The sequence below is a fragment of the Mastomys coucha genome, unplaced genomic scaffold, assembly GCF_008632895.1.
Source record: "Mastomys coucha isolate ucsf_1 unplaced genomic scaffold, UCSF_Mcou_1 pScaffold15, whole genome shotgun sequence".
NCBI classification, from domain to species: Eukaryota; Metazoa; Chordata; class Mammalia; order Rodentia; family Muridae; genus Mastomys; species Mastomys coucha.
The window spans coordinates 58,081,731-58,102,944 of NW_022196897.1; the positions used below are offsets into that span (position 1 = coordinate 58,081,731).

General features: G+C 41.8%; 1 protein-coding gene across 2 annotated transcripts in view; it reads right to left on the reverse strand.

Moving 5' to 3' along the window:
* The window catches only part of Slc25a12 (solute carrier family 25 member 12), a 94,078-nt gene that overhangs the window by 10,447 nt on the left and 62,417 nt on the right, over positions 1 to 21,214 (reverse strand). Inside the window, exons 10-13 of one of the 2 annotated variants that reach the window (XM_031370590.1) lie at positions 14,036 to 14,114; positions 12,040 to 12,198; positions 9,038 to 9,090; positions 8,703 to 8,783 (exon numbers count right to left, since the gene is read on the reverse strand). In XM_031370590.1, the coding sequence (XP_031226450.1) occupies positions 8,703 to 8,783; positions 9,038 to 9,090; positions 12,040 to 12,198; positions 14,036 to 14,114 (372 nt within the window). Of the gene's footprint in view, positions 1 to 8,702; positions 8,784 to 9,037; positions 9,091 to 12,039; positions 12,199 to 14,035; positions 14,118 to 21,214 lie in introns of both variants that reach the window. The other variant, XM_031370589.1, reaches the window with a different exon arrangement.

The following is a 21,214-nucleotide window of genomic DNA, read 5'->3' on the forward strand; positions in this document are numbered from 1 at the left end:
TGTAACTTTTTAGAAATAAGATCACTATTTAATTTGTCTAAAACTTTAGATGGAGCTAGAGAGGCTCAGTGGGTGAAAGCTTGGTCTGCAAACATAAAGGCATGGGTTCAAGTGCCCAGAACCCATAGAAAAAGCCAGGCTTTGCTAGGTATAGCTGAACATCCAGGCTGTGGCAGGCAGAGGAGGGATGCCACTGGGGCTTGGTCACCAACCTAGCTCAAGGTTCAGTGAGAGATCCTATACGCACACACACACACACACACACACACACACACACACACACACACGCACATGCACGCACACGCGCGCACGCACACACACTCACACACATATACACACACAAACACATACACACACACGCACATACACACACACGCGCACACACACACACACATGCACGCACACACACTCACACACATATACACACACAAACACATACACACACACACACACACGCACACGCACATACACACACACACATGCACGCACACACACTCACACACATATACACACACAAACACATACACACACACACATGCACGCACACACACTCACACACATACAAACACAAACACACACACTCTCTTACACATTCACACACACACACACAAACACACACTCACACACACATACAAACACACACACATATTGACATGCATATATACTACAACACACACAAACATTTATGCACACAAACACACACACAATTTTTATAATGCAGGATATATATAGTGGCTTGAACTTTTAATCTCAGCACTTGGGAAGCAGAAGCAGGAGAATGTGAGATCAAGGCCAGCCTGGTCAATAAAGTGAATTCTAGGACAACCAAGGTGACAGAATGAGACCCTGTCTCAAAAGTAAATATATCTCTATCTCTATCTATCTATCTATCTATCTATCTATCTATCTATCTATCTATCTATACATACACACACATATGTGTGTATACATGTATATATATTTACATATTATAAATGTGTATATATATACATATATATACATATACATATATATATATAAAACAAAACTTTGGATATTTATAGTACTCAAAAAGAAACATACACTGTGAACATGCACTGTCCTTTTGTAAGGTTGTGGCAGGCAGGAAGCCTAGTCTGTGGAAAGAAGACTATACGGCAAGCACAGCCTTTAACTTGATGTTTCTCTTATGCTAGGACTGACTTTATGGGATAGCAAAACAGCTCCCAATGGGAAAATTCTCTGGTTACATCAAATATAATCATTTAATACATACATTTTCACAAGAACAGTAACTTCCCAGTGAAGAAGATGCACCTGTGTTTGTGCCAATATGTAGTTTGTAGCCTCTCATAGCAATGAAATTACCCAGGAAAAACAATCAAATGCCCAATAAGAAAACAGTTAAGAAAAAAACAATTATATCACAAAGCACTTTTTTGGCTTTAAAAATGCCAAATCGCTTATGAACATAAAATATTTACAATATATTTCATTATGATTATGTCTAAATTTACTTAAGATTATCAAAATTGAAGAGGCTTACGATAAAGACATGATTAGCTGCATCCTTCGAGGAGAAAATGAATGGCTGGAGAGGAGGTCACCAATCGGCCGCACTGCTCCAAGTCTCAGCCCCAGGGACGCATCAGCAATGCTCCGCAGCACAATGAGCAGAGCTGGCATGGCCTCTTTCCAGGCCTCCTGTCTAAGCTTGATCTTTTTAACACTTTTAGTGAATTTTTAAGTGAGTTAGTACTAGAAAGTGTGGATTAAAAAAAACTTAAAAAGCTTATATATTGCCAGGCAGTGGTGGCGCACGCCTACAATCCCAGCACTTGGGAGGCAGAGACAGGCGGATTTCTGAGTTCAAGGCCAGCCTGGTCTGCAGAGTGAGTTCCAGGACAGCCAGGGCTACACAGAGAAGCCCTGTCTCGAAAAACCAAAAAAAAAAAAAAAAAAGCTTATGTATTGAAAAACAAACTAAAATAGAGATAGTAATTGGAAGTGATAGATAAAAACCAACTAAAATTTAAATTAAATCATCATAATAGACAATGATGGGGCATTGGGGCTAGAGAGATGACTTAACAGTTAAGAGCAGAGGACCTGGGTTTGGTTCCCAACACCCACACAGTAGCTTACAACCATTTTAAGTCCAGTTCCGGGGGCTCTTATACCCTCTTCTCGTCTCTGCATGTGTCACTCATGTAGAGTATAGACACATGCAGGCAAAACACCCGTCCATATAAAACATACACACACACACACACACACACACACACACACACACACACATACCTAGATATAAACTGGTATTGCCTAATTTGACATACTGCTGGGTCTCGTAAGGAAGCAACTTCCATTCTCTATACCATATTTTTGGTTATTTCTTTTACTCACCAAAACTTAATTTCTAACCAGCTGATTGCTAAATTCTCCATCAACTTGGCCCTTGTTTTTCTCAGGTACACTAACAGCAGGACAAGCTTAGAGCTTTTATTTTTCAGTATTCATTTATCCTTTGGTTGTTCTAGAACCACACTGAAAATACATAACAAATCCTACCTGGAATGAGAGTTAACCCTACACAACAGAAAAGCAATATTAAAATCACATCCCTCCCACTCTCCTGGGAAAGGCTCGAACTCAGTCACTGGGCCTCCTGTGCGCCAGGGCTAAGGAACTGCATACAGGATTAGTCCTGGTCTACCTTCCGGCCGCACAATCCCACCCCCAGAGCTGGGTCTGCAGGGAGGCTGGGGACCTTGAGGGTGCCAAGTCTCTAGTCACTATTATTGTTTCTGTTGTTTAGAACCCATTTCCCTCCAGCCACAGTGGCCAATCACTGGAAGCCTTACAGTTCCCTTGCAAAGTCTGAGGAAAACCCAACTTGGATTTCTGTAATGCCACACCAGCAACTTAAGGAGATGTGCAAAATGTATGCATTTAAAATAACCAGAAAAAAAAATAATAAAGTCACAGAATTAGTTGTCTCAAGAACAGACAGCAGGAATAGACAAAAGACTGTGCCTTACAGACCAACAGCCATTTTTCAGCTCCAATAGCAACAATTTTAAAAGAATAAAAATCAGTATGTTTACTGATATATTATCAAAGTGTTAAGAATATAAAACTTGGGGCTGGTGAGATGGCTCAGAGGTTAAGAGCACTGACTGCTCTTCCGAAGGTCCTGAGTTCAAATCCCAGCAACCACATGGTGGCTCACAACCATCTGTAATGAGATCTGACGCCCTCTTCTGGTGTGTCTGAAGACAACTACAGTGTACTTATGTATAATAATAAATAAATCTTTGGGCTCTAGCAGGGACTGAGTGAGCGGAGTTGACCAGAGTGAGCAAACTAACCGGAAGCAAGCAGAAGTCCTAAAATTCAATTCCCAACAACCACATGAAGGCTACCATCTGTACAGCTACAGTGTACTCATATACATAAAAAAATAAATTAAAAAAAAAGAATATAAAACTTGGTGACTGGAATGGGGGGGGGCAGTGAGCGGGATATAAAGCGAATAAGTAAAAAACAAAACAATGCACAAAACTTAGAATAAGTAAGGGGAATACTATGGTCTGAAGAGTCATAGGTTGGAATCTATTATCTAAGAAGCTGGGACCTTGGGAAGTGAACACATTCTAATGGCTCTGCCCCTGTGGGTGGGGCTAGTGTGCCACAGAAGATGAAGGCAGCTGCCATGCCCCTTCCTCCACAGGAGTGTGCAGCAGGGCACCCCTGAGACCCAGAGAGCAAGGATCAGTACAGTGGATCTGATGGTGCCTTGGTCTTGGACAGCCCAAGATTGTGAGCAATAAAATTCTGTGGTTACCCAATCTAGGGCATTGTGTTTTCCTGGCCAGAATGAGCTAAGATAGGAGATAAGAAAATCCCTGTGTATTTATGATACTTTACATGTGGCATAAATGTTCAATGATATTATGTGTGTGTATGTGTCTATGTGACGATGTAAGTGTGCAGCATGAGTTTGGGATCCTATGGAAATGGAAGAGAGGAGCTGTTTCTACTGCTCTCAAAGACATACAAGATACACTTGTAGGGGAAGACAGACTTCTTCATCTAGGGGATTGGGTAGCTACAGATCGAGGCCCTCAAAACAAAGCAACAAACTAGGGCATGTTGAGGTGGCTCAGCTGGGAAAGGCACCTGCTGCCAAGCCTGGTGACCTGAGTTCAGTCTCTAGGACCCACGTGGCACACGGAGAGAACTGATTCCTGGAAGTCTTCTGACTTCCAAGCATGCATGCACAAATCAATAAATTTAACAATAAACTTTGTTAAAAATAACTTAAAAATTATGTAACAAAGACAAGAGATCTAACCAATAAATGGCACATATCCTGACCATGTGACCATTCACAATGGCTATTAAATATATAAAAGGAAATGCCGGAAGGGTCAAAGAGACACTTCTAAATCCTATGGGAACATGCTACAGTATCAGTGACCCTTGAAAAACATGCTATGGGAAAGAAGTCATAGCCCAGAGGTTATATACCAGGTGGTTACATTTCTAGGAAATATTCAGAAGTAGTGTCTATGGAGGAGTTTATTAATGAATGGCCACCTAGGGTGTGGGGGCGAGGTGGGAAGACAGAAAGGTGATAGCTAACAAGTACCTCTGCATGTGTGTATGTGTGTGTGTTGGTGCTGGTGAGCAGAGTGATGAGGTTTGCTAACACTGATTTTGATGCTGGTTATATGTACTCTGTGAATATACTAAGAGCGACTGAGTCAGATACATAGAGTGCAGCCTTAGAAAGTGCCTTTGGTATCAGTAAGGCTACTCTCCTTTTAGGGCCAGGGGCCCAGCTCTGGTAGAGCACATGCCCTGTAGGCACGAGGTCCTGAGTTTGATCCCCAACATCAACCTGAAAATGATGGCATTTGCCTGAAAAATCCAGAGGGCACATGCTGAGAGGAAAGTAAATAGATGAAATAAAGGACAGACACGTGTTCCAAAAGGGAGACGGTGGATCTGGAGAGGCGGTTTGAAGCTTGTCCTTGCCAGTTGTTGCAGATGGGATCACAATGGGCTCACTACTTAGGACTAATGAGATAATCTCTACAAAATGTACAGTTGAGGACAGGAAGCCTCTACTGCTTGAAGCAGTATGTGAATTAGGCTGGGTGGTAAACATGGATGCTCACTGGATATCATTCTTTATCGATATAGAACACGGGTTTTTTTATGTTGTTTTGGTTGGTTTGGGTTTGGTTGTTGCTGTTGCTTGCATGTAGCTTTTTTGTTTTGTGAGACGGGGTCTCATACTGTAACCCTGGCTGGCCTTGAACTGGAAGTCATCCTCCTGTCTCTGCCTCCAGAGACCTGGGATTGGTGTGAGCTGCCACACCCAGCCTTATCACACACGTTTGAAAACTGACTGTGGTGTGCCTGCAAGAAGGCTCAGTGGGTAAAGGAGCTGCAGGTGAGCCTGGTGACCTGACTGTAAGCCCTGAGACCCTGCTCTCCACCAGCACACTGACCAGAGCACCAGCATGCTCGTGCGCGCACACACACACACACACACACACACACACACACTCATTATCATATATATATATATATATATATATATATATATATATATATATATAAAACAAACCTTAAGTTAAATTGATCATAGTGCCAAGAAGGCAGCTTATGATGAGTGCATGCTTTGGTATGTTGAGTCTTGATTGGAACCCTTGCATAACACACATACACTGATTAAAAATAGAAAAAAAGGGCAATCGAGGCATGGTGACTCCCACCTTTAATCCCAGCACCCAGAAGGGAGAGGCAGTCGATCTCTAGGAGCTGGAGGGCAGCCTGGTCTCCATAAAGAGTTCCAGGCAGCCAGAGCTACATGGTGAGGACCTATCTCAAAACAAAAGCAAAGAAAAGCAGGAGAGCAGAGCTCCGGCCTGCAGATCTGGAATCTCCCCTTTTCTCATGGCAACTGTGTCCCCTCCCAGTTACGAGAAACTTGGCCTGGGCCCTCACTAATCCCTTTGCTGGAAAGAGCTTCCAGCTCAGTTAGAGCCTTCCTTGAGGACTAACCTAGGTAAGCTTTAACAGTGGCAGCTGCGGCGAGAGGTAGCACAGTACTGGGCTAAATGCCCTGAGGGACACTATACATTGGTTTGATCAGCACCAATAGGGGCGTGAACTCAGAATCAGGACCGGGTGAAACTGCTTTCCATACTGTTAATTGGTTTCACTCAAGAGATCATCCTCTGTCCCATGGTGCCTGCTGATCTATAAACAGAGGCTTAGCCATTCGTCTAAGACTTTATTTTCTGGTTTAGTTTACTGACTTTTGGGAGAATCGGTGGGTTATGCTTTAACAATCATCTACCCTGTGGTACAATGGCTCATCAACAGAAAAGAAAAAAAAAAAAAAAAAAAAAAAAAAAAAACAAGCTTTGTAAGTGGTATAAGCCTGTAATTCCAGTACCCAGGAGGCTAAAGAAGAAGCATCATGAGTTTAAGGCCAGCCTGGGCTATACAGTAAGACCCTGTCTTAAAAAACAAAATAAAAATGCCACCACCAGTTTCTTTCTTCTTTGCCCAGTATTCAACATTGCTATTTCTCCTACTATCAGCCAATCAAAAATCAGTCATTAAGCATCCATAAATAAAACACGATTAAGGGATAAATTCAGTGTCAGCCAAACCCTCAGGGCATCTTAGACCTTGCCTATAAACAAGAGTCCACACCTAGAAAGAACAAAGGAATCCCGTGCCTGATCATTGCTTAACTACTTAGGTCACAGGTCAGATAAGAGAACAGGCCAGTTTATGATCAAAATCCTCTACACAGCACAGAAATAATTAGCTGCTTGGAAAAGAAAATGTACAGCCTTCTTGTTTCTTTTTCTTTACCCAGATAGGGCCTCATTTAGCCCAAGCTAGCCTTGAACCCTGTGCAGCCAAAGATGACCCTGAAATTCTGATTCTCCTGGGTTAGCCTCCCCAGTCTGGGAATGATAGACATGCATTACGCCTTCCACCACAAAAGATGCTTAGCTTTCAGGAGATCACAGGAATGCATATGCTGTGGTCAACATGAGTCAGGAAGCGTCCTAGCCAAATGGAAACTAAAACCACCAATATATTTATCATTTACACAGAAGTGAAACAATTACAGCATCTAATTACAATATAAGAGGGGAGTAAACTTTTATAGACACATGTAGGCAGGGGCTTTATTTCTGTCTATCATTTATCATTCATAAAAAATAAATTGAGTCAAATAAGTCTCCTCCATGAGAAAGCACACACACCCACGGTGTACAAGCAAACATGCAAGCCCGGCCTCACCCACACAAGGCAAGGGTCCAGCTGACAAGTATCATCATGGAGAAGCCTGGAGCAACTGCCCCCCATGACCCCAGGGACATCTTCTCTGAATTAGAACTTCTAAGGTCATTGACCTCATCATCTCAGGCTCCATAAGCAAGTGAGAAGGTTTTTGTGAAGACCTCCAGCTAATTCAACCACAAATCATTAACATTTTCAGGGCCAAAATGGGCTATGAAAGAAAGCCTCAAGCAAATGACTTTAGCAACTGTGAAACAGACATCACACGTAACATTTGCTGAGCTGCAAACTAAGATGTGTCAGCCAGTCTAAATCCCATGTAATGCTTACACCTTAAAACAGAAACCTCTGAGCTCTACAAAATCACAATCTCAGCCTCTGGCTTTGGAATTTTTGCCAATAGCTACAATATACTTATAGTCTCTTATTGTCCCTTGCAGCCCCATAAAAAGGCTTAACAAAATACAATGGCACACTCACAGATACACATAAAATTGAAGGGACCAATTAACTTTAAAGTTCCAGAGAAGAGAAATGGACAGAAACTACACCTGCTATTACATTTCCTTTGACACTTAAACAAACAAACTTAAGAATTTAAAAAGTCTAGAAGGGAGCTGGGGAACTAGCTCAGCTGTTAAGAGCACGCCCTTGTCGCTCCTGTAAAGGACTCAGGTTCCAGCACTCACATGGTGACTCACAAACACCTATAAGTCCAGTTTCAGGGGAACTGAAACCTCTGGCCACCAAGGGCACATATACACACACTGTACTTACATGTATACAAGTAAAGTAGAACATTTTAAATTGTGTGTGTGTGTGTGTATGTTCTAGACGATAGAACTTTAGGAGCTTAAAAGAAACAAATGTAATGAAAATAACACCCAATATCAGATTATATGCTGGGGAGGAGGATCAGTTAGCAAGGCAAACCCTAGGACCTTGTCTTAATCCCCACATAAAACCACATGTGGTACCTGTCTTAGAAATCCCAGTGATGGTGGGGGTGGAGCCAGAAGATCCCCAGAGTCCACTTTCAGCCAGTCAAGCTTAATTGCTGAGCTTCAAGTGGATGAGTGATTGTCTCAAAGGAGATGGCTCAGTGGGTAAAGGTGCCTTCTGCCAAGCCTACAGCCCTAAATTCAATGCCCCGGACACACAGGATGGAAGGAAAGAACCAACTCCTGAAAGTTTATCTCTGGCCACCATATCATAGCATGCAACACACAAACACACACACACACACACACACACACACACACACACACGAAAAATGTAATAAAAAATTTTAAAGGCAACTCATATGTTACTCATATGTCATACCTACTTTGCAGAAAGGCTAAAGGAATAATTTTGCTACAAGAGACACCTAGATTGATACGTACGCAACCTCCAGCAAGGATTTCTGCGGGCAGTGGGATAGAGCCATCTCTTCTGGTAAATTTGTCCCGGACAAAATCATTAACCTAATTAGGAAGACAAGATAAGCTCATTAGAATTTCCCCAAATTTCCTCTGCTGGTCACCATTTTATCTCCAAATTATCAGAATAAAAATACAATTTTACCAATATGTGTTTTTACAACACATATATTGTCTATATATGTGTGAAAATTTTTACACACGCCTTGATAGCACTCCAATCTCACCAGCATCGGTCTTATTTTTGGCTTCAAGACAATCTACATAAATGACATCAGTTCATCGACATAGAAACTTACTGTTAGCTTAATGGCTTTTTCTGGTGCAACTCCTATCAGCTGTGGGATCAGACCTGTGTAGAAGAAGAGAATCATTTGCAAAACAGACGTCCGTATGTGACTGTACAAGCCGGCCAGGGAAAGGTTTTCCTCTACATTACCCACCAAGGATCTCAGGGTTCTTATCTTAATGGGGGAAATGGATTATCTTAAAAACTGTGTGTATGTGTGTACAATTTACCAGTCAAATATAATGTCATTTTTCTCCAAGCTAAAAGTGTTTTTCTTTAATAACCTTAAAAACAAACAAACATAGCCTCATTATCTAATGGCTTCATAAAAGTACACAAGGAAAGAATAGAGCCTGTGGGTTTTCTCCACTATAACCAAATCTTCTCCTATCCCCAACAGCAGCATATGAGCACAGAGACACTTTTACAGAAGCCAGTGCTGTGGGCTTAGAGAAGCTCAGGGCACTCAGGGCAGTGTGCTTTAAGCGCACCCAGGTTTTGCTACAGTGTATACTCCTTGCAGCACAAAGGAGTGCCGCTGCTACTGAGTATCTGCTCCCATTATCTTCTCTTCAGACAAGCCCAACATTCTGCACGATGCTCATTTATTTAAAAGAAATCTGGGATTGTAAAGAAAAATGCAGCTTTTAGTATCGATTCGTTTGAAAATATGTGCCAGTTATATTTTTATTTACTAATAAATGTCAAGCCTAAGGCATTTAAAAAGACTCCTCAAAAAACAAAAGAAATCATTATGCTTAGAAAGCCACACTTCCCAGGCTGGCTGCAAACTGGAAAAGAACAGTCAGTCATATGGAAACAACTCCCTCTGTAGATACCCACGGAGCTCAGCTTTCTAGAGCGCGCAGCTTTACCAGGGTGTTGGCATACTTTCTTTCTTGCATACATTTCTTTTTAAAGATGCTAGCAATAAACGTATCTTATAGCTTTAAAACCAAGCAGTCCAGAGGGAGTGCTATGTGTGTCTGAGAGCTTGCTTGCTGCTCTCATCTTAAGCCTCTTTGGAGGATGCTGATGAGTGATTTTCCGGGAGTTGAGAGGCAGTGAGTAATCGTGCGTACAGGCGTACAGGCTGCTGCCAGTCAAACGGAATTATCAAACAAATCTGCACACACCTTTCACGGGCCGCAGACTGGTCTTAAAGAATAAATCAGCAGATGGCAGTCTTAACTTTCTTGCCTTCCTGATCGTCAGACCCTATTTCTTTTAATCTAGCTCCAGAACACCCGTGTCAGCATGTGTATTTGTTTTACAACTTTCCTCCCTAAAGCTCCTGGAATGTTAATAAAGTACTGATTTCTGTCATTTTATCATTGTTGCCTGCAAAGAAATTTAGCTAATCTGTCAACAACTTTGTCAATCACCTGACAGAATAATGGGCCAGTTCTAAGCAATATATGACAGTCTCAACAATCACTGTGCTCCCAGGCAGGGTTCCTACCATCATCTCTCTAATACGAAAGTCTCTTATTTAAAGGACCCGTCTTATCAGATCCTGCATAAAGTCAACAGCATCCTCCCCTGCTTGCTATATTCCACCCATTTAATTAATATGAGAGCTCTCCCAAACAAAAATCTAGAAGTACCTATCTATTGAGAAGGCTATACACAGCACAGCTAGATTTCTTCTGATGGTTCTTTGTAGACACCCTTTGTAACTTAAAACCATACTAATTAAGAGAAAGGTCATTATTCAATAATGGGAGATTGGAGAAGGCAAAGAAATAAACTTAGTGCCACTCTCCCATGATTCCCCCTTTAAATAAGATCTAGTTAGAAGAGCTGGGTCCACTTAAAACAAGGTTCTGCATTGCCAGCCCCAGACACTCCAGGCAGTGGCCACTGTTGCCCCTGTAATACAAAAGTTATACAACCTGGATTTCCAGAGCCAGAGCGTTTTGAATATGTGAGGAAACTTCATTATATTCTCTCTCAGAAGCAGGGCATTTGGGCCTATTTATTTCATACAGTGTCCACAGCAAAAATGCAAATGGCTTTCTTTGACTCTAAATGTGTCCACTCAACTGCCTGAATATGATACCAACTACAGGTGTTTCTTCTCCCGCCCATCTATTCAATCTGGCTCTCTTTCCTAGGAACAGTTCTCAGCCAATAGTTCAACAGAGCTCAGAACGGGCTGGGGATTAATAAGCCTGGGAATGCAAACAAACACGTACAGTCAATTACATAAATGCTTGGGACCAGAGCACGCTAAGAGTATTTCAAAGAATTCCAAGTGGCGCCCAAAGGGATTAAAAAATTAATCTCCCCCGCAAAAGAACCTGAAATTCTAACGAGAAAACATGTAGATGAAAGGCGCCCTCTCTCCAAGAAGGCAGGTTCCTACAAAGCCTTTTGCACAGGGCAGCAGCCTAGGATGGGCCAGCCAGGCGCGCTCAGCAGCAGGCACTGTGAAAAGAGAGGAACTTTGTGCTCTGCCTGAGCCGGGAAGGAAAGGGGGCCTAGAGTATCCCTGCCTTTTACAAATTCACATGACTTAACTGGAAAAGACTTCTTACCGGTTTCCTTGGAAAAGACAAAATATACATATATATATATATATATACATATATATTTTAAATTGGCATTTCTTCTCGCTGAAGCAAGTGTAATATATAGACAGGGTAAACTCACCTTCAAATAGCACCTGGCTTGGATTTTACAGGTCCGTATATAGTTCTCTTCCACCTCTCAGAGCAGAGGGCCTCTGTTTGAGGCCGGTGCCCTCAAAGAGCATGCTCACCAACACACATAAGGGAGAGACGCAGGATTTGGATCCCAAGAAATAAAAGCAGCAAGAAGGAGAAAGGAACACCTGCCTACTGACTAATGTTGCTAGTCACCAGAAAGAACACACTACAGGAAAAGGAGCAAAGGGAGGGGCGGGAAGGAAAACAGCCCCAGTCGATCTTCCTAATGACTGAGTTAAAAATCTGCTGATGGTGACACAAAAAAATCACCAACGTCGGCAGCTGAGCAGCGCGTACTCACCTCGGTACAGTCCAAAGAAACCCTCGTAGCGCAACACTTTCTTAAAACAGTCGAAGCTGTTTTTATACATCAGCTCCCCGACCACAGAGCCCGTACCACGCTGATTTTGCATCCGGGTCTTCACCAGGTCTATGGGATATACCGCAGTGGCCCCCACAGCTACAAACAGAACAATTTTTAGATTTAACAAAAGAAATACAATTAGATGGAGCATCCCTAAGAGCATCAGAGCTCATCTCCATGGGTGAAAAACAGAACACAATCTAGTTTCACAGAAGGCTCTCATCTTATTACAGGTTTCTTTCTCCATTAGTAGAGCCAAATGATGGCAGAATTGCAAGCAGCGGGATCCATAAAAAGCTGCTTCAAGGGGCAACGATCAGTGGTAGAGAGTTTACCTAGCATGTCCTAAAATAATCTTTGATATCTTATGTATGAGTTAGACAGTAGATTTTCAAATCATCACCAACCAACCTTAGAACACCAGCTCTCAGTTTAAGTGACATTAAATAATTATGTATGGATACCATTTCTCTTTATTCTTTCATTTGTTTTGTTTCTTTTTCTAGACAGGGTTTCTCTAGTCCCAGCTGTCCTTGAACGCACTCTGTAGGCCATACTGGCCTTGACCTCACAAGATCAGCCCGTCTCTGCTGGGGTTATAGGCATGTACAACCACCTGTATCATTTCTTATATCTTCTTTTTTTTTAATTAATTTATTTTTTACATTCCATATTCCATTCCCCCATCCACCCTCTGACCGCTCCACATCTCACACCTCCTCCTCACCCTCACCCCTATCTCAATGTGGATGTCCCCACCCCCCATTCTTTATATTTTCTATTAAATGCCTAAATATTTCACCTGCTTCTTCTTTATAACTATGAAATGACAGTATAGAATTAAGAGGTTGTGATTTTAAAGTTTAATTCACTGAAGCATTTTGATAAATCTAATCAACAACCATCCTTTTGAGAAGAATTCTTTTTTTTTTCTTCCCCCCATCCCTGGAGAAGAATTCTTGACACGATCCTATCCCCATGTATAGAATTTGGTTGAAAGTCAATCAAACAAAAGCCTAAAGTCATGTTACAGAATTTCTTGGGGACTGAAATATTTCACAGGCTCTAGAATATTATATTTTTTAGCTGTTGAAAGCAGAACGTTCTTGGCACCTTCTAAAACTGAGACTGAAAAAAAAAAAATTACTAGGCACCAGTTCCAGCTAGTTTTAAAAACTCGGGAGCATTTAAATATTTTTGGAGGTTCTTCTCAACTAAGTGATTTCAGGTTCTATATATTTTCTCTGTTGATTATTTAAGTAAAAATAGTCTCAGGCGGGTGAGGTGGCTCAGCAGGCAAATGTGCTTGTCATCAAGTATGACAACCTGAGTTTAATCCCTGCTCCACACAGAGGAAGGAGAGAACCAACTTTGGCCAAGTTGCCCTCTGATCTCAACATGCATGAAGTCACACACACACACACACACACACACACACACACACACACACACACAAACAAATGGAAAGCTTCTTAATGAACTCTCTATGAGCAGAGAGGGGAGGAGGGATTCATTTTAGCAAATAAACAACATATCTGGATACTCTTAAGCCAGAAAAAGGAAAGAAAAATCACAAGCCAGCCACTGTGATTCTCTGTGGATGCCCCTAGCCTTGTGACCCCATACACTCAGTTTTTTCGTCTCCATTTTTCATGCTGGCATTACCTGATGTGATTAAGGAGGGGGAGTGCAGCGGTGCACTCCAGACTCTCCCATCATTACAGAGGTTTTATGCTCAAGACAGGCTGGAGCCAGAGGGCCACAACCATGCTATGACAAGCCCTCTGATCACAAGTAGAAATAAAGAATCTTCCAAAAGTCCCACAGTCTTGACCCCCAGGAACAGTCAACTGCACCTTCGCTGAGCTGTCACATCTGCTGGGATAATGTTACAGCAAACCCAGCCTGAATCAGCCACAGGCATGTCACTCACCTCCAGCAACTGAGCCCAGAGTGAACCTGTACGCAGACTCGGCAATCTGGAGCCAGATAGGTCTGCCCAAGCCAGGGGACTGCTGAGGAGAGAAGAAAATACAAGTCTGAAAATGTATTCTGCAACTACACAAGAAGAAGAAAAGAAAAAGAAAGAAAGGAAGGAAAAGATAAAGAAAAAAGAAAATCTAAGCCTAAAAGAAAACAGTGGGTTTTGTTGTTGCTGTTCTTGGTTTTTTGTTCGTTTGTTTGTTTTTGTTTTTGTTTTTTAAAGAGAAACACCCCAGAGCTGGAGAGAAATAGCCCAGAAATTAAGAGCACTCACTGCTCTTGCAAAGGACTCTGTTTGGGTTCTCAGCATCATCATGGTGGTACACTATCACTTGTAACTTCAGTTCCAGAGGATTCCATGCCCTCTTCTGACCTCTGAGAGCACTAAGCCTGCATGTGGTACACACACACATATATATGCCCTCCACACATTCAAAAGCATAAAATAAATTAAAAACAAAAACAAAAACAAAACAAAAACATACCTAGCAAAACAGTAGCTTTTTCCTAATTTCCACATATGGACTGCTGTGAGGGATACATTATTATCCTTGTGAGGTTTGTGTTGATACACTTGCTTTTAGAGTACTGGGGACTGAACCCAGGGCCTCATGGGAGCTGGGCAAACATTGTATCACTGAGACCCATTTCAAGCCCCCCCAGAAACAAACTCTTAAGTAAGCAAATGTACCAGCTTATAACATTTGCTTCTAAGTTAACATTTTTAAATATTTTGCTGTTTTTAACATTTAATCACTCATTCATTCACTGTATAGGCATTGAGGTAGGGAGGTATATGCAGCCATAGCTCACATGTGGAAGCCAAGAGACAACTTTTTGCAATCAGTTCTTTCCACACTGCAGGTTCTGAGGATCAAACTCAGGTTGTCAGGTTTGGTGGCAAGCACCTTTACAAGCTGAGCCATCTCACCAACCCCTCTGTGTGTGTGTGTGTGTGTGTGTGTGTGTGTGTGTGTGTGTGTGTGTGTGTGTGTGTTGTTTTGTTTTAAGACAAAGTGTCAGATCCTAGCCTGACCTTGAGCTTGCTATCTAGCTGAGGATATTCTTAAATCACTGACCCTCCTGCCTCCCAAGTGTTAAGATTACAGGCTTTTAGAAATATATCAAAATTGTCCTGTGTGCTGAGGAAACCTTTAATCTCAACACTCAGGAGACAGAGTCAGGCAGATCTCTGTGAGTTCCAGGCCAGAGAAGACTGATCACATCTAAAATCTCTAAAAAACTATTGTCCTGCCCATATTCACAGTTCTAACAAAATCTATGATACTAGTGAAATAAAACAATGAGATAAATCTGGTTTCAGTTCAGATGCTGTCCCAGCCCTGCACCTGGAGTGACCTGTCTACATCAGTGTGCCAGTCTGGAACTAAGTATTCTCGGTATGAAAATATCTGATATGCTCTATTAAGCTGACTGGAACAAAGGAATAAAAAATACCTACTTTGTTGTAATGAGCTTTTCAAAATGAAGGGGAGGAGGGAGAGGAGGAGGAGGCAGCAGTGGTGGCTGGTGAAATAGTTCAGCGGCTAAAGTGCTTGCTGTGCATGCCTGATGACCTGAATTTGATCCCCAGATCCCACAGTGAAAGGAGAGAACTTACTCTCGAAAGATGTCCTCTGAGCTCCACACATGTCCACCTGTACACACACACACATATATATACACACACAAACACAAATACAGTCATAACAAAACTAAAACAAAAACAAAAACAAGAAAGCTGTCATCTGAACATGGCAAGTCAGACATGAATTCTAGTTCTAAGGGAATGGAGGCAGGAATGTCACAAGCTCAAGGTCATCCTTAGTTGCATGGTAAGTTCAAGGCCCATCTGGGCTACAGGGGACTCTATCTCAAAAAAAAAACCAAAAAACAAGAAACAAAAAAAACAAAGTTGAATTAAAATACAGACTAAAGCTAAGCATGGTGGTACACACCTGTATCCCCTCAGGAGGCAAAAGCCAATGGATTAAGAGTTCAAAGCCAAGGGCTGGAGAGATGGCTCAATGGTTAAGACTGGCTGCTTTTCCATTGGAATCGGCTTCAGTTCTCAGCACCCACATGGTGGCTCACAATGACCTAAAACTCAATTTCCAGGGGTGTCCTTTTGTGGTCTCCACAAGCTTCATGTACACACACACACACACACACAGGCAAAACACTCATAAACATAAAATAAAAATAAGAATTTTAAAAAATGAACTCAAGGCAAACAAACTTTGGGTCCAAAGTTGAACTCGATCTTAAAAAGAAAAAAGTTTCTTTTCATAAAATAATAGGTCTATGATCCCAAAGAAGCATCAAGTGACCACTAATTCCCTTATTCATATGGGAGGTTTCTTCCGCATTCAACAATACAGATTTTTCTTTCAACGCTCTTTCTTCAAAGAATGTTTATAAGCCCTGCAAAATCCTATGAAAACTGAAGGATTATTCTGTGCTTTAACTCTTAGCTAAAACATCTCGAGCTATAAATACCCAAATGCCTTTTGACAGAAGTGTCACCTTCATTCCCATTTAACAGCATTTGTAAGAAAACACACCAGTGTAGGGTTACCGAGATGATTTTTCTTAAGGCTTAGTTATCATTACAACTTATGCTTTCCTTGTAGTCAGCTATGCAAATTAATGTAATTAATGCTATAGGTTTCACATCATGAATATTCATAAATGCAATGTCCCTATAACTGTCATCGGTATAATGACTATGTGCTGAGTTTTTAGCATTCAGGCTAAAGGAAAATATTCAGGTCTGAGACAATCACCTACTGTGAGCTAAGGGGCCAAAGGCAAAGGCACTTTTCCCTTAAGGTTGGGACTCGATACGGTTAATAAGTTAACCTGATAAGGTTAACCTGATAAGGTTACGGCTGATAGTTAATGAGGCTAATTAAGTGGCTTTCAAAGCAGAATGAAGTTGAGATCCTTAAATGCTTTTAACTGGCTTCCTCAGGAACTTGAGATTTCATTTGAAATGAGGTTCATTTGTTTGTTTATTTACTTATTTATTTGTGTTAAACGTAGGATGGGGTTGTGCCAGTTAACGAACCAAGCCTACACCAAGCTGCTTTATATAGCATGTCAACCCAATGGGGAGAAAGCTTCTTCCACCAAGACATACCAGTTTGGGAGAACAGTAATATATGAAGTTAATTTTACAATAAGTGTCTGAGAACAACAGAGTGTGTTCTATATGATCTGCATGTGCTCAGAGGAGCAGGCAGGGCTAGGAACTCAAACTGAAGCCACTCTGAGCCACGCCTATGGCTTTCCAGGTCCTCTGTTGCCATTCTGTATTATTAGGCTTTCAAAGTAAGATTAAACCAAAGCCATGACTGTACAGAAGGACCACGTGGGTACATGGAAAAATATACACATTTTAATTATTTTCTTATTTCTATACATAAAACAATGTATGTATACTTTCCTCCCAATAGAAGGGAGTTCAGATGCATTAAAGACTGCAGTATCTTCTGATTCAAAATGCTTAATGAGATAAATGACTTGTAAATAAATAATAGCTTTATATAAACCTAATTTCCTCCTTTTGGAGAACAGGTTTTACTTTTATGGAGCTAGCCAGTAAACTGTAATATTTTCCTCCGTGTATTCATGAATCCAAGATCAAAGGTGGTCCAAAAGACTACAAACTACACAGACAGACAAAGTCCCCAGACTAAGGAACAGCATGTGTGAAGTAATGATGCAATTGTCCCAGGAATGTTAAGGAAGAGCACAACTCAGCTCATTTTGAGCAAATGGCATAGAGCTTTAATATACTTTCTCATGGAAACACAACACGCACATACAGCTATATGCCTGAGAAGGTTCACCCCAGATTATTTACACCATACAGTTGAGTAAGTAAACGTGGGACACCCAGAAAGAAAAAATATAAGGAGGATCGTTCGCCCATTCTTATAGAGAGATAACCTGAGCTTAACCTCCAAACTGGTACAACCATTAAAAATGTGCACATCTTTTTCTCTGCAGCCTTTTGTTAACTTTTACCTAACTCGGTTTCTTCAAATGACAACCTCCATTTGGGGAAGTATGGACATAGCTCAGTCAGTACCATGCTTGGCTGGCATGAACCCTGGCTCAATCCCCAGCACTCATAAAACAAGTGTAGAAGTCACAGCTGTCACACTCAGAAGATGGAAGCAGAAGGATCCAAGTTCAAAACCAGCCTTTGCTACAAAGTGAATTCAAGGCCAGCAGTGGTGGGGCAGGGCTCATTTTCTGAGCTGCTGATATAGCTTGGGGTAGAGTACTTGCCTAGTATGTAGGAGGCCGAGGTTCAACCCCAAGAACACAAAAGAAACCTCCAATCTCTCTCTTTTCTTTCCCTCACCCCCTACTCCATTCTGAGATACTATTTTATGTAACCCAAGCCAACCTAAAATCTGCTGTGTAGCCAAGGCTGGCCCTGAATTCCTAATGATCCTCTTGCCTACTCCCCCTACCCAATATGTATGAAGAATACAGACACTTTGTTGCCACACCCCGCAAAGTTACATTGTCTAGATGGGTATAGTCAAGCACACTTTTTAATCTCAGCACCTGGGAGGCTGAGGCAGGATGACTGTGAGTCAAAGGCTAGCCTGTGCAACATAACAGGACCCTGTCACAAGCAGGGAAAAAAAATCTTTTTTTTTTTCACCACGCATCATATTCATGCATCCCTTTCTCCTCTCAGTAAATGTCTAGAGTGCTTCTACTATTTAATGTATTTAAGGCTAATGTAAGCATTCTTGTAAGCTAATGCAAATATCTGCTTTTAAATTTTATTTACTGTTTGTGGTGGTTTGAGTAGAAATGGCCCCCACAGACTCATGTATTTGAATGTTTGGTCTAGAGAGAGTGGCACTATTAGGAGATATGGCTTGGTTGGAGTAGGTGTGGCCCTGTTGAAGGATGTGGTCACTATGGGGGTGGGCTTTGAGGTCTCATATGCTCAAGCCATGCCCAGTGTGGCTCACAGTTTCCTTCTGCTGAATGTGAATCAAAATGGAGAATTCTCCAGCACCATGTCTGTCTGCATGTGCCATGCTTCCCACCATGATGATAAAGGACTAAACCTCTGAAACTAAGCCAGCGCCAATGAAATGCTTTCCTTTATCGGAATTGTGGTGGCCATGGTGTATCTTCACAGCAATAGAAACCTTAAGTATGACACTGTTGTAGTTGTTATTGTTGTTGTTGTTGGTGGTGGTGGTGGTGGTGGTGTGTGTGTGATGCTTGGGTGCACACATACATACTCCTGTCTCACTTGTAGATGGCAGAGAACTACTTAGTCAGTTCTTTTCTTTCCACTTTTAAGTGGGGTCTAGGGACCAAACTCAGGTTGTCAGGTTTTTACAGTAAGTGCTTTGTACCTGCTGAGCTATCTCCCACACTTGCACTCACTATCAGTAAAGACTACACTCAGGAGAACTATAAAGGTGTGTATGTCTCTTCAACAGTAGGCAAAACTAAGACACTTGCTGAAGTTGTTATTTCTGCCTGAGGTCATGTGGAGGCCAGAGGTTGGCATCAGGTGTCCTTCTCTATTGGTCTCCACCTTATCATGTGAGAGAAGGTCTTTCCTAAACCTAGAGCTGTAGTGTGAGCTAGACTAGCTGGGGGATGGTGGGTAGGGGGAAGACAGGTAGATCCTGGTATCTGAAAAATCTCTGCGCTCCATTTGGAGCTCAGCATTGCCACTACATAGGCAAGCCGTCCTGTTTAAAGAAAAGTCACTCCTGTAATTATATCACCTTCTTAGAAATGAGTTACAGATCTGGCCTCTGGGAAACTGCTAGAAGCAAGAATGGTGGGCATGGGGGAAATGAGCATCAGAAATGGGCCAGAGAGGAAATGAAGACTCTTGGTTTGAAAAGCAGCCCGGGCTGGCCTCCGGCTGAGCACCATCCTCCTTAGCCTCCTGGTCCTGGGATGATGGGCATCCTGGACTGTGTCTAGCTGCTGAAGTGGGATTTTTTTTTTTTAAGAGAATTTTTTAATTTTTAACTTAATTTATTTGTAGAAGTCAGAGTACATGAGTTGGGACTTTTAAATTCATTAATGTGAATGGCTTTTGTTTATTTTTTATGTTTTGTGCATGTGTGTATGTATGTACGTGTGTGTGTGTGTGTGTGTGTGTGTATGTGTGTGTGTGTGTGTGTACATGCCACCATGCAAACCCGGAGACTACAGGACATCTTCCAGGAATCAGTTCTGTCCTACTAAATGAGTTCTAAGAATCAAACTCAGGGATCAAGCTTAGCTGTGACCCTTTAAAACAGTTCTTCATGTTGTGGTAACCCCCAACCATAAAACTATTTTTATTGTTACTTCATAGCTGTAATTTTGCTACTGCTATGAATCATAATATAAATATCTGTGTTTTCTTGTGGGGAGCGGGGAGTGTCAATATTCCAACAAGGCTATATTTAAACAGATATGGAGCGGCTTGCCTATGTCAGTGGCAATGCCGATGATTTTTCAGATACTAGGATCCACCTGTCTCCCCCCCCCCCCCCCCCCCCCCCCCCCATCCTCAGCCCCCAGCCAGTCTAGCTCAGACTACAAGCTCTAGGTTTAGGAAAGACTCTCTCTCAAAAGGTAAGCAGGAGACGACAGAGCAGGCGCCCACAGGTTGGGAGCCACTGCTCTAGAGAACCCTCACTAATACACTAAGCTATCCTGCTGACACTGATTTAGAAGAAGCTACATGAACTATTTCTCAGTTACAAGTATTTGCATGCTTGTTTATTAATTTATTTCTGTGGTGTCTGTGAATCAGGGTCTCACATACATTACACAAGCACTCTACCACTGCGTCTTCCCCAGCCCCAGTAACAGATATGAACCATATCGCCAAGGACTGATATAATAGAGACATAACATTGCATAATCTTTACACAATTAAGTTTTTCAAAACACAAGAGCGATTTTCATAAATGCACAGTACAAAATACAAAGTTCAATTCAGTAAGAAATCATTAAATATTTCAATGTTTTTTCATGTTATAAATTTTCATTTAAAAAACATCAAATTTTTAGTCCCAGCACTTGGGAGGCAGAGGCAGGTGGATTTCTGAGTTCGAGGCCAGCCTGGTCTACA